Below are 12628 nucleotides of genomic sequence, written 5' to 3'. Positions count from 1 at the left end.
ATACAGATATATTTTGGAAGATGAAAACTCACATGTTTAGCCATCCCAAAATCTGCAAGCTTGACAACTCCGCATGCATCGACAAGCAAATTAGCACATTTGATATCCCTAAATAATTGATGTCATCAATCTTGGTCAGCTCAGAAATAATATATTATTAACTCTAGAATTATAAGAGAACTTAAACTCAGAATCTTAATTCTAAAGTTGACAAGTTTATATCCATCGACAGTCCACCTAAAAAAAAAAAAAAAAAAAAGGAAGAAGAAAAAGCTTCTTGGTTATCTTCTAGCTCGCCACGTACTACTATCAGCATATCAAGTCTTTCAACATTACCTGTGTACGGTTTTCATTTTGTGCAAATAAGCCAAACCACAGAGAATATGCCGAGTAAAATTGCGTACAACAGCTTCTGTAATTGGTCCACCATGGTCACGGATATATCTATTGATCGAACCAGGATGGACATATTCAAGATATATGTGAAATCTGTTACCAGCCTGGATAAACGTAAACCAAGACTCTTGTGAGAGCGTATAATGCAGAGATGCCAAGCAGTTACCAGAGTACCATTAAAGAAATTACTCACTATTTCACTGCCATAGTACCGCACAATATTTGGGTGCTTTAGTTGGCATAGTAATTTAATTTCCTGCAAATAGAAATAAGATATGAATGCAAATCCTTCTATTGAAAATTAACTGAAACAAATTTGAGGAGAACTAGAGTTCTGTCCATTTTCCAGGTTAGAGAACTGCATAATATCATAAAAATATGTTAATTAACCATAATCACAGCGACAATGATGCAAGGAACTTGGCAGAAAGTTCAACGTGCATTTCATAAATTTAATTTCAGAATACTGGAGTCTAGAAAAATATTAAAAAAATAAAAAGGGAAACAGGTGAACTGGATGAAAACCTGCTCCAACTGCCTTAAACTCTCTACAGATTTTGGGTCATCTTGTAAAACATCAACTTCTTTCATGGCACATAAAGCCCCTGTCTCTCTGTTGACAATAACAAGTAAATAGTCTCTACTACCAGATGAAATCTTGGGAAAAAGTAATTATATATCGAATTTGTGTACCTGTTGGAAGCTACATAAACACATCCAAATGTCCCATGCCCAAGAATCTTCCCTTTTTGCCATAGACTGTTAATGGGGATGAATTCATTTTTAGCTGCAACTGTTGAAATTGCAGGCTGGGAAGGCATGTTGGATCCTGGAGGAGGAGGTAAAGGATGTAAGGCGGCCTGAGCATTGGAGCCATTGTTGGGAAACGATGATTCACGTCTAAGAGGACTTGTTGCAGGACGGTGAGAACGTACAATTGGACTGTTGGCGGGAGAATTATCAACAGTAGATGAAGTCTTCTCGAGTAGCATTTGATAAGAGAAGCCTAGGCCAAATTTTGCATCAGATAGAGGCTCCTCTATTGCAGACCAAACTCAGAAAACACTTGAAGTAAGACAGGTAATGGATTACCAAAAAAACACTATTACCTCTTTCAGAGCTGAGTTTTTCAGGGCTTGAATAAGGACTAGATGGAGCACTAATGGAGCGATTAGTATTGTAGTTGTCAGAGAATCTTCCTGTTCTATTTTCCTTTCTAGATGACCGAGTTTCAGAGTGTTCTGCATTCCTTCCATCATTTTGGCTTGTTAATCTGCTGCAATCGGAGAATAAATGAACTCACAATAGACAGTTAATACTATGCCATGCTTAAGAAGAATCACTGAAGGCAAGAACAATTGCAGAGTTGAAGACAAGATTTAAATAAATAAATGTATCCTCTCTACAGTTTAAGATTTCAGACGAGTTGGTTGACACTTCCAAGTACTGCTGCCTCTAAACACAATAGAAGTCAAAAATCAGATATATGAACTACAAAAATAGAACGCGCCTTGAATATTTAAAACTAAAGAAAAGCAAAAGAGGATTGCAATCCAATTAAATTTGAAATAACTCCAGTCAAAACCAAAAAACAAAAATTGTTGACAGAAAATGGAACAAGATGGGCTAATATTCCTCAATTCTCTTCATTGATAAGATCTTGGGAAACCCCTTCCAAATGGATCAGATTGCCTAATTACCAGATGGATAACATTTCAGTCACCAATTCTTGAACCACTTTGTAACAAGTATAATGTACAAAAAAAGTGAGGGAAATCTGATGCTTGTGAAGTAGAAAGAGTGCAAATCTATGGAAGACTATATAAGATTGTTAATTAGAGAGGGCCTTAGATGTGCTACATCTAGAATGGTTGGGACTTGGTCAGGAGATATCGAGGATAGAAGGAGCTCAGGCTTCATCAATATGTCACTTTTCAGAGATGGATAAGAAGGGCTTACATTATCTGCACACTCATCATCATGAAGCTCTAAAGACATTCTTTTCTACATTACTTTTAGAAGGATGAAGATTAAGCATAGAAAACAGGAGGGTCAATACACTTTTGATGGATAAATGGTGCAGCTAGAAGTTGGTAATCAACATGATCGTGTCATTGAGAACAGAGCCATGCACGATGATGATCATAGTGACTTTTTTGTTGGTCAAGGCCCTTCAGCTCACAATTTTTTATTTGGGCATCTAGCCTTAAATCAGTTTCAATCAATGACATTGATGCTGCACTTGAAGATGAAATTTCTGACAAAAGCTCTAATTAGGGAAGTGGTTGAGTCAAATTAATTCTCTCAGATAAGGACTATTTTCCCACTAAATCTTAGGTTAGGTTGAGACCCTTAAAATTTTTCCCTCTAGGCATTCTAAATGCAACATTATTAAATCAATTAACAGATACATGGACAGTGACTTAACTGAAACTAATGTTTAAGTTCAGCTACCGGCTACTATCTATATAAAAAATGTTCGTGATGCTTGGTAAAATGAACATGGAAAATTATTTTGGGTACCTGTTAAATCCGTTGAGTCTGTCAATGGGATCAGCTGCGCTCAACCCATCAGCTTGCTTCCTTTCTACTCCTTTCTCTTTTTCTCTCGCCCTCTCTTCACCGCTACGGTGTTTTATTTTATGGTTCAAACGCTGGATCACGTTCCCCGGCTGTAAATTGGGTAATGGCAGCGGCTGAGGGAACGGCGCACCTGAAACTGTCGAGAAGGCTGAGGATGACAGCCTGGTGGGAGAATTCTCGAAGTGGGAGGGAGAATACAAGAGCTCAGCGTCATAATTATCCGACAGATGCTGCAACTTCCCGGCGGCTTTGGTGGGGTGGCGGCTCCAGACGAAGGGAAAAAGAAGCGATTTCAAAGTGTACTTGGATGATCCTGCAGCTCCACTGCCTCCTCCGTTGTCGATGAGGCTATTATCATCACAAGGAGATTTGGATGAGGATGACTGCCACCAACGCATAATTACACTACTTTTGTAATAATTGTGACATGAATGACTGCCTGGAGGCCAGAAAATTACAACTTTTTTTTATGGTTATTCAAGAAGGAGAAGAAACTTCGGGAGCAGGAAGGATGGGTTTGGGGGTATTGACTTCTTTCTTATCTATTGAGCTCAGAGTGTCCTTTTTAAAGTACGAGGAATTTTTAAGAATTTCAAATGTCTATGTGAAACCAGGTCGTCTTCTCAGCTTTAGTCAGAAATAGTCTCTTTCTAAAACATACTCTAATGAGTGAAATTAATCAATGGTCACTGAATTTTCTTATAGGTCATTATTTGCTCATTAAAATTTAAAAAGTTACTCTTTATTCACTGAACTTTGCTGTACTACTTGTAAATGTTTGAAAACCACCACACTTTTGAGTGGTGGATTGATTTCATATACATATATGCATATTACATATTTGTATGTGGTATTATTACAATGGAATGGAATGGAAAGAAGCAAGCAAATAAAAATGGAAGCTACAATTATGGGTCTTATTGGAATACAAATGCAAATCCTTGAATTAGGACCGAGGATTCTTAGCATGATCATTGAAACCCCGTCAAGTTGAGCGTCGGATTGGAGCGTACGTGAAGCTTGGGAAGAGCTCAAATAGTGGTTTTGACAGCTTGCAAATGAGAAGGCACATACTGAGTGCAAAACTTGCCAGCAAGAACAAGTTCACGAAAAAAGTGGTTGCCAAGCTCGACATGCTTGGCTTATTTGTGAGAAACCAGACTAGAGCTCAAGAAGATAGCACTCTTGTTGTTACATGGGAAGAGTGGTTGCTGTGGAATTGAAACTTTGAGGTCATTAAATAGATGCATGAAACAAAGGAGTACAGGGACAGTGAGAGCCAAAGCACGATATTCAGATTCACAACTACAATGAGAAATAGTAAGATACTTCTTGGCACTCCAAGAAATCAAATTGCCACCGAGATTAATAGAGTAACTAGAGGTAGAGCAATTGAAGTATTTGGGCAACTTGCCCAAAAGAGCAGCAGATGGATGAAAAGTAAGGCCAAATTGCAACGTGCCTTTAACATAGCGAAGAATGCGTTTGACAACAAGAAAGTGTTCTTCAGTTGGGGAGTGAAGAAACTGACTAACAGAGTTAATAGCATGAGTAATATCTAGATGGGTGATGATCAGATACTGGAGAGCACCAACAGGAGATCTGTAAAGTGTAGGATCCGATAACAAAGGACCATCAGCAAGCACGTGCTGAGAGACAACCATGGGAGTGCGAACATGTTTGTTGTCAAGTAGCTAGGCACGCCAAGTGTTTGCTCTTTGGTGTCTGAGAGTTGGGTGGGTCAAATCGTGGAGGTTGCTTAAGAGTTTTGTCGACATAGCCGAGCAGTTCTTGACTCTCAAGAAGAGTTAACAATTGGCTTTTCCATAGAAGGTAGTTTGATGATGAGAGCTTTACAATGGGATGGAAAGAATCAAGCAAATAAAAATGGAAGCTACAATTATGGGTCTAATTGGAATACAAATGGAAAGCCTTGAATTAAGGCTAAGGATCCGTAGCATGATCCTTAATACTCTTTGCTCATCGAAATTTAAAATGTTACTTGTTGCTCATCCAAATTTGAACAAATTAGCCATTAATTACCCATATCATTTCCATCAGTATTACCTATGGCAAATTTCAATGAGCAAAAGTAATTGTGTTAAAATTTAAGTGAGAAACAAGCAACCTTTTAAAATTTGGTGAGCAGTAATAATTTATAGCAAAGTTCAGCGAGCATCGAATTACTTTTTAAAAATCTACGAGCACGTAGTAGCCTATAGCAAAATGTAGTGACCATTGATTAAATCATCTCATACTCTAACCAAATAATTATGACAGAATTCATATTTTTCAAACTTATTTTTAATCATTTCAATAAAGTAATTTTATAAGTAAATCCATAACCTTTTTTATTTATTTATTTATTTTTTAACAACATATTTTCTAAAAAAATATTTTTAATAAAATTCATTCTCATATTATCTACATCAAACGTGCCCTTAGTTTTCTCCTTTTTTTCTTCTTTAACAGAATGGGAAATTTGAATTACAAAAAATCACTAAAGAAATAAAGTTTCTTAAGGTTACTTATCAAAATTTTCACTAGTTAGTCTAAAGGAATTTCCTCTATAATTCTTTTGTGTTCTATGAAGATTAAAATGAAAATATATATTGTTTTTAAAATGTAATTATAAAGTCCATTTCCTTAACAATGAAACAAAATATGGCAACTATATATTTACTAAAGATGCTTACTTTGACCCCAACTCAACTCTTTTGTCTCTTCTGTGTTCGTTCATTAGCAAAACCCTAAATTTTTTTTTTTTTTTTTTAAAGCCCATTTTCATTCAAAATTGCTCCAATTATTGCAGCGTGTGAACAAAGTTGACACTGAAAAATGGAGGAAGATAAAATTTTATGTCTTCTAACTCAAAAGTATAATAGATGAATTGCTGTTTAATGAAAGAAATTCTTAAAAAAAAAAAAAAAGATTACACTCAACTTTCATGGCTCTCACTAAGTTGATCTTTCTCCAAATAACACATTACATGGAAAATTTCAAATTTCCAACTTTTACATGCTAGAGCATTCAAATCTTCAACCTTTGAAACGAAGCACTTTTGTCATCAACTTTATACTTCGAAGCATTTTGGGTTCCAAAGAGATGGTTGTGTTAGTTAAATAATTTTTTGTTAAAATGATCAAATACCCTCATTTTTAATTAATAAAAATAAGATAAAGATATAAGGGTAAATTAGGTCCTTCAACCTTTTATATAGTATAGTTATGGTCTCCAACCTTTAAAAGTGAAATTTAGAATCCTTAATCTAATTGAATATGTGAAACTCGACAAAAGTAATCAATTTAGACGATAAAATATTACGTAACTTTTAGTTGAATTAGAGATAAATATTAAATAGTTTTACGATTTTGTCCTCCAACTGTGAGTTGTAAAAGTTGTGTGCGACTTTCAAGTCTACATTGTTGATTTTGATCACATGAGGACCTAGATTCAACATTTAAATATGTTAAGGACACAAAATTTCACTTTTGAAGGTTGAAGACCTATTCTCACGACATGTGAAAGATTTGGGAGTGCAACTCTAATTTATCAAAGATAAAAAGAAACATTTGCCTTGAAAAAACATAACGGTAATTGCAGCACAATTTTTGTTACAGTGCACCACAATTTAATTGCATGACGGGCTTATGTCCCCAATTTTTGCAACCTATCCTTCAATTTATTAATAGTTTAGTACATCTTATTTCTGATAACGATTTCTGTTCATATATTTTGTTAGTGTGCTTTGAATGAATAGCAACTATTTTGTCAAAATTTTTAATTTGTTTTTATTTTACACATCTAAAAATACGATAAATAAATATATCTTTTATGCGTTACTACCTAATGAACTTTTGGACAGAAGTTGTCATCAGAGACAAGATGCACTAATAAATATACGCATGAGAGAAAAATACAACAAAATAAAGTTGGGTATATGAATTCTCAAAAACAAATGTTGGGAACCTTCATATGCCACCGTTAACGACCTCCAATCTGGTTAGACGCCTTTCTGCTAAGAATAATGTTATTTAACACACGTGGTGCTGGAACACCAATTTAGGTGGTCGCTCTTAATATGTCTACTTAATAAAATCATGTGAATTCGTATTTCAATTAATCTATTAATTAATGTCATCTAACTATCACCTAAATTGATACCTAGTCCCTCTTTGACAACAAATTATAAAGAGTTTTTTTTTCTTTTTCTATATATATATATTTTGGGAAATGAGTTCTAAAGAAGTGATTTTTTGGAAAAAAAAAATGTGTAGTTAGAATAGAAACAGGGTGCTTAATACCCAGAGGTGGCACTGGAACAAAGCCACCGAGGCATTGCCTAGGGCCTTCAAAACTGGGGCCCCAAAAAAAAAAAAATTCCTACCTATTTACCCTATTTACTTTTATATTTAAAATCTTTCCATAATACCTTTCATTCAAATTCTTCATTTAAATATAAGTATATTATTTACTTAATTATTAATGTTGCTGTGCTTGTAAAATGTTATGTATAACAGCCTTCTAATAAATAGTCATCTAGAGAACTTCAAAATTCTCATAACCAAATTCATTGATACTCGAACCTAAATATTATTACTCTATTTCTAAACCTTGCATGTAATATTCCTCTACCTTCAAAATTGGTGTAATCTAATTGGTCTATGATCCCACGTGAACCGCGAATACTTATAATGGAAAGTCAAGGCTCAATCCACACAAATTTAAAATAATATTTATTTAAATCGAATTTTATTTCAGATGTGCTTGGTGCCAGGTGCCCCTCCAATAGGACTGCGCCATGTGTACATAATGGACATCAAGAATTTTCCATTTTATAATCAATTTTATTTCGTATGACTTTATGCTAACGGTGGGTACCTTGGATCTCCAGTTCATTAAATTATAGAAAGTCAATGCTTGAGAGAAACGTATAACATTAAAGTCTAAGCTACTATTTTGGTTAAATAACAGCCGCCCCCCTAATTTTTACCTCCTTTTGCATTTCTACCCAACTTTTATTTCTTCACATTCTTATACCCAAATTTTAACGAATTAGCTATCATTATTCCGACATGTCAAGAAAATATATGTTGAAGATAAAATTACAAATTTAGGTCAAGATTGAGGATGACACCAATCCTTCTTGCTTGTTTTTATATTCTTTATTTGCTTCTCGATGAATAATATTGACACGATAGGATTAAATGATTGTTATATCAGCAAAACGTTTGTGTCAACTATAAAAATGATATTTCATGCTTTCATATAATCAATACGATTACAGATTCTATCGATAGAATTGAATAATACATTTAAACAGATAACAATGAAATTTCTTGAGCTATTCAAGGCTTTAAATTATGTTGATGGTTCAAAATAATTTTTTTAAATTCTATTTTGCTAAGAAATTTTATCCACTAGGTTTTAACAGAGGAGAAGAAATGATTTGAGGAGACAATTGGATCATTACAAGTTTGTTGTACTTTCACCACATTTAGTTTTAGAATCTTGATCATTCTCTTTCTTCACATGTCAATGTTGGTTGAAACAAAGTGATTGCGTCATTATTTCTAAATTGATAGGTTGTTTTATTTAGTATCGACTCTTCCAATTTCTGAAACAATGAACTTTTCAAGGATGAAAATCGTCAATATATCGATTCACAATAAAATTGAGAATGAATGTCTAACAAACTCCATAGTTCTCTATATTGAGGAGGAGATTTCTCTTAGTATTGATACAAAGTTAATCATTGACAATTTTGATCTTCGATTTAAGTAATGTTTTTAAGTATTTTTACTGCACATTTTTTGAACTTTTTGTTGTGTTTTCATTTGTCTTTTAAGTTTTTCTCGTCCTATAGTAATCTTTTAATTTTAATTTAGTTTTATTTTTTGCAAATAACTAAAACCAAACTCATAGAATGACAAAATCAAACTAATTCCTATTTAGCCCTTATTTGGTAGGGATTAAAATCAAATTTTTTCGTTAAATTTTGATAAAAGTTAATGAAATATATTGTTGAAATGTTATGGGTCATATGAAACATGTGGTTAAAATTAACCCGTTTGGTCCTCATTAATTTCTATTCCATTACATTTCATTTTTTTCTCTCATATTTTCAATCACAGAGTTTTCTATAAAATAATATTACATGTAAATAAAAAAATTTCTTTCTTTTTCAATCACTCATTAAAAAAAAAAAAGTACTAGTCGACCCGTTTTCATTTCCAGAAAATAGGATCAAACGAGAGTTTAATTGTTTAATTTGATTTAGATTAAAATTTAAATTTTAATTCTACTAAATAGGGCTTGAAGGTCAACTATGTACTGACCGAGAATAATGTTGCCTGGAGAAGGAAAAAAAGAGTGCAGTGTTTGGTTGATTTGGCAGCTGCTGATTTTTTAAATGAGAAACCGTTGTTTTAAAAAAAAAAATGAATAAATAAATAATCCTATCATTAACTCTAATTAGCACAACCGACCAACCAAATAGTTGTAAGGGATTTGCAATACGTACATCGGCGTTGACTCCCCTCACAATAGGGGGTGCCCACGTCCAATAAAAAAATGCGTGGATCTCTCTTTCTTATGAGGAGCGTGTACATCGTTGGTGTACAAATAATATAATTCTTGTTGTAATAATACATTTGTACTTGAGGTTGTACCGACCTATGACCTAAGGCGTGTCCCTAGGATACAATACCAGATTTTTCTAACATTCGTACTATAAAATTCTTAACTTATTGTAATGAAACGGACAATTCAACTAATTTAGAATTCATTTGATGGAGGCTTCTTTCAAGATCAATTATATAATTAGATAATTAACTAAGGTCATTAATTTTATTAGCCTAATTCGATAAGCTACAGAAGTAGAAAAAGAATATATATAAGAAAAAGTAACAAAGGGTTGACTTTGAAATTTGAATTATATAAGTAGTTATATTGTCACTGTAGTTTTCTTTAATTATTTCAATTTTTGTTGCAAAAACAATAATAAATTTTGGCATTTTGCACATTATCGCACTTGTGTTTCTCTCTTTTTTCTCCACACTCTTATACCAATCTTTCGTTAAAATACAAATGAAAGGTATTGACGACAATTTGTAGATAAAATTATTGCATTCTAACGTCAGCAATTTGTAAACAAATGAAAGGTATTGACGACAATTTGTAGATAAAATTATTGCATTCTAATGTCAGCAATTTTTCAATAAATTATTAGAAACATACGCCAAATTGTATCAAAATCTAATAAATTTGCTCAAGAAAGTAGCACCAGACGGGGGCATAATACCTATTCTCAATTTGTAGGTCCAATGTCAAGTCAAAGTTACACAGTGATATCAAATGTTATGCGGTGTTCGAATGTTGACACAAAATCAACCATATTAAATTGTTTGTTAAAATTTGTTCCAAAATCATCTTGGTAAAAATCGAATTAAAATCAAATTAACACAATAAAAAAAAATTTGGCAAACTTTGACAAAGTGTAAATCTCAATTATTCGAGACCAAATGTGCCATCCCATTTGTTAGTTTCATTTTAGAATATATTTTGTGTATCGAATTATATTGTAGAAGAAATTAAATATAAATTATAATAGGGATTAATAGATAGAGGGTATTATGGACAATTTTTTAGTCAAAAGAATGTCATTTCCTACATCTTTTTCTTATTCAGACTAGAGTATTATGTTATATGATTAAAATTAAATAAGAATATCCACCTTAATTCAACATAATAATATCTGTCCACTGCTATCTATCATAATTTTATACTAAATTCCTTAAATAACCTTTCCCATGTACCAAATATAGCCTTAGTGTTTGAAAAGATTAAACATTCTAAGTAAATTGTAAAATAAATATAGTTTATTGATAAAATTTCAAAATAAGTAAGTTACTTATTTTAGAAGTAATTTTTATAACTACCTTAAAAATTAAAATAAAACAGAAAACAAGTAATCCAAAGACGTAGGTAAATATATTACCCACAATTTTACTTTTTATACTACCAGGACATTTTCTTTCTTTTTTTCATTTTTTTTAAAGTTAAAAGTTAATATTCAGATTGCGTTGGCTTTTCAAAATGGTTTATCAGTTAAGTAACTGATTAATCAATGGGCTTGGCTTTCAAGTTTGTGTACATCAGTCAAGGATAACTAATAGGATTAAGACAAAATTATATCCTCAACAACTTGCAACTTTAATGCAAATTGCAACAACTTCGGTAGGTTCCCTTAATCAAGACACGGTGTTTGAAGTATGAACAACTCATTCTTCAATAGGCATGCTCGCGGACCTACCAAGGGACGAATGGGGTCGGCCGTCCTCACTGAATTTTCAAAAATCTTCTATTTGATCTTGTTAAATTTAAATTTTTAGAATTTTTTTTTTGATTTTTTTCACAATTTATTTTAGCTAATTTTCCGTCTCGCCCCCATTTAAGAATAATTATGGGTCCATCCCCGCATGCAGTCCAAGCCCTTATCTTCTCACTCTAAAGGTTCAATTAAATCAAAAGTACTCCTACTAATTACCTTATGTTTAAAAAATAAAATAAAAATAAAAAACCTTATGTTTGGCAGGGTGAATTCGATTGTAATGGAGGAAGAAGACGAAAAAAAAGTAAGTTTGATGTTTTATTGTGCAGAGAAAAATTGGGGTGGAGCATCTCATCTGGCACAACCCATCATCATTCATTGAGACATTCTTATTCAAGATATCTTCTAAGCTTTGATTTTTTATTGGGCAGAGAAAATTGTTATATAACTTACAAAATTATTTTTAGTTTAAGGAAATTATTAAAATTAAATAATTATATTAATAATAGCTCAAGAGTGAGAAATAATAACCAGAAATCTTCGCATATAAAATTTGTGTTCAACGTATTTTTTAAGGTCGTATTGAACTTGTCACAACGATTCATTTCAAATACCCCCTCTCCCAAATGTATCAGGCACGGAATTAAATTGTAGAAATTAATAGAATCAACACAAGATATGTTCGCCCCTTGAAAGAGACAAGGAGTTAAACTTAAACAGACTTCTCCTTTCGAGGCTCTACAGACGTAGAAGGCCTCTTTGCACTAATCACCGCCAACAATGAATCAACAACAGAATTTACAACGATAATCCCACTCAGGAACCTTAGTATTCTCTCAAACTTCTCAAGAATAGGCGTAAACACTTTAGGAAACCCTAACTATTAGATATTTTTCATCATTTTGCATGTGTTTAATTTTTTGTTTTGCGAATGATTTGCCGCCCGGATTAGTGTTTGCCGTTGCGCAACGGAGTTCGACCTATTCAATAGAATTTTATTTTCTAAAGTTTTTGAATAGGTGCATCTGTTCATTTTTAACAGTCACTTCCAATAGATGTACGCAAGGATTTCAAGGGATATACCTATTCAAACAGTTGCCTCAATTTCTATAAATTCTGGGCGAATTCTCATTTGCAAACACATTAAACAATTTATTCTTCCTTCTTTCTTTTGGCGTCAATCAGTTATTTTCGAGTGTCTTCTTTGTTTAATCAAATAGTCATAATTTGAATCAAACGCCTTCATTGTATCCTGAGAGAGATTTTCTATCATACCCCAGTTGTGACTTTGTTGAATAGGAGAGAAACATCTCTTAA

General features: G+C 32.9%; 2 protein-coding genes across 3 annotated transcripts in view; both read right to left on the bottom strand.

Annotated features, from left to right (window-relative positions):
* Positions 1-3533, bottom strand: part of LOC111373452 (mitogen-activated protein kinase kinase kinase 5-like) — a 5255-nt gene extending 1722 nt beyond the window's left edge. Inside the window, exons 1-7 of one of the 2 annotated variants that reach the window (XM_022995982.1) lie at positions 2920-3533; positions 1506-1672; positions 1090-1402; positions 922-1009; positions 590-652; positions 337-500; positions 33-108 (exon numbers count right to left, since the gene is read on the bottom strand). In XM_022995982.1, coding sequence (XP_022851750.1) covers positions 33-108; positions 337-500; positions 590-652; positions 922-1009; positions 1090-1402; positions 1506-1672; positions 2920-3377 — 1329 coding nt within the window. In that variant the 5' untranslated portion in view covers positions 3378-3533. The remainder of the gene's footprint in view (positions 1-32; positions 109-336; positions 501-589; positions 653-921; positions 1010-1089; positions 1403-1505; positions 1673-2919) is intronic. The other variant, XM_022995983.1, reaches the window with a different exon arrangement.
* A 588-nt stretch (positions 3534-4121) lies between these two features.
* On the bottom strand, positions 4122-4643 carry LOC111373446 (uncharacterized mitochondrial protein AtMg00810-like). Its single transcript, XM_022995976.1, has one exon. The coding sequence runs from the start codon at positions 4641-4643 to the stop codon at positions 4122-4124; it is 522 nt and encodes a 173-aa protein (XP_022851744.1).
* Positions 4644-12628: the final 7985 nt, after the last annotated feature.

This window comes from Olea europaea, unplaced genomic scaffold, assembly GCF_002742605.1.
Source record: "Olea europaea var. sylvestris unplaced genomic scaffold, O_europaea_v1 scaffold1134, whole genome shotgun sequence".
NCBI lineage: Eukaryota > Viridiplantae > Streptophyta > Magnoliopsida > Lamiales > Oleaceae > Olea > Olea europaea.
The sequence above is the reverse complement of the archived record's forward strand: the minus strand, read 5'-3'. Positions and strand labels throughout refer to the sequence as shown.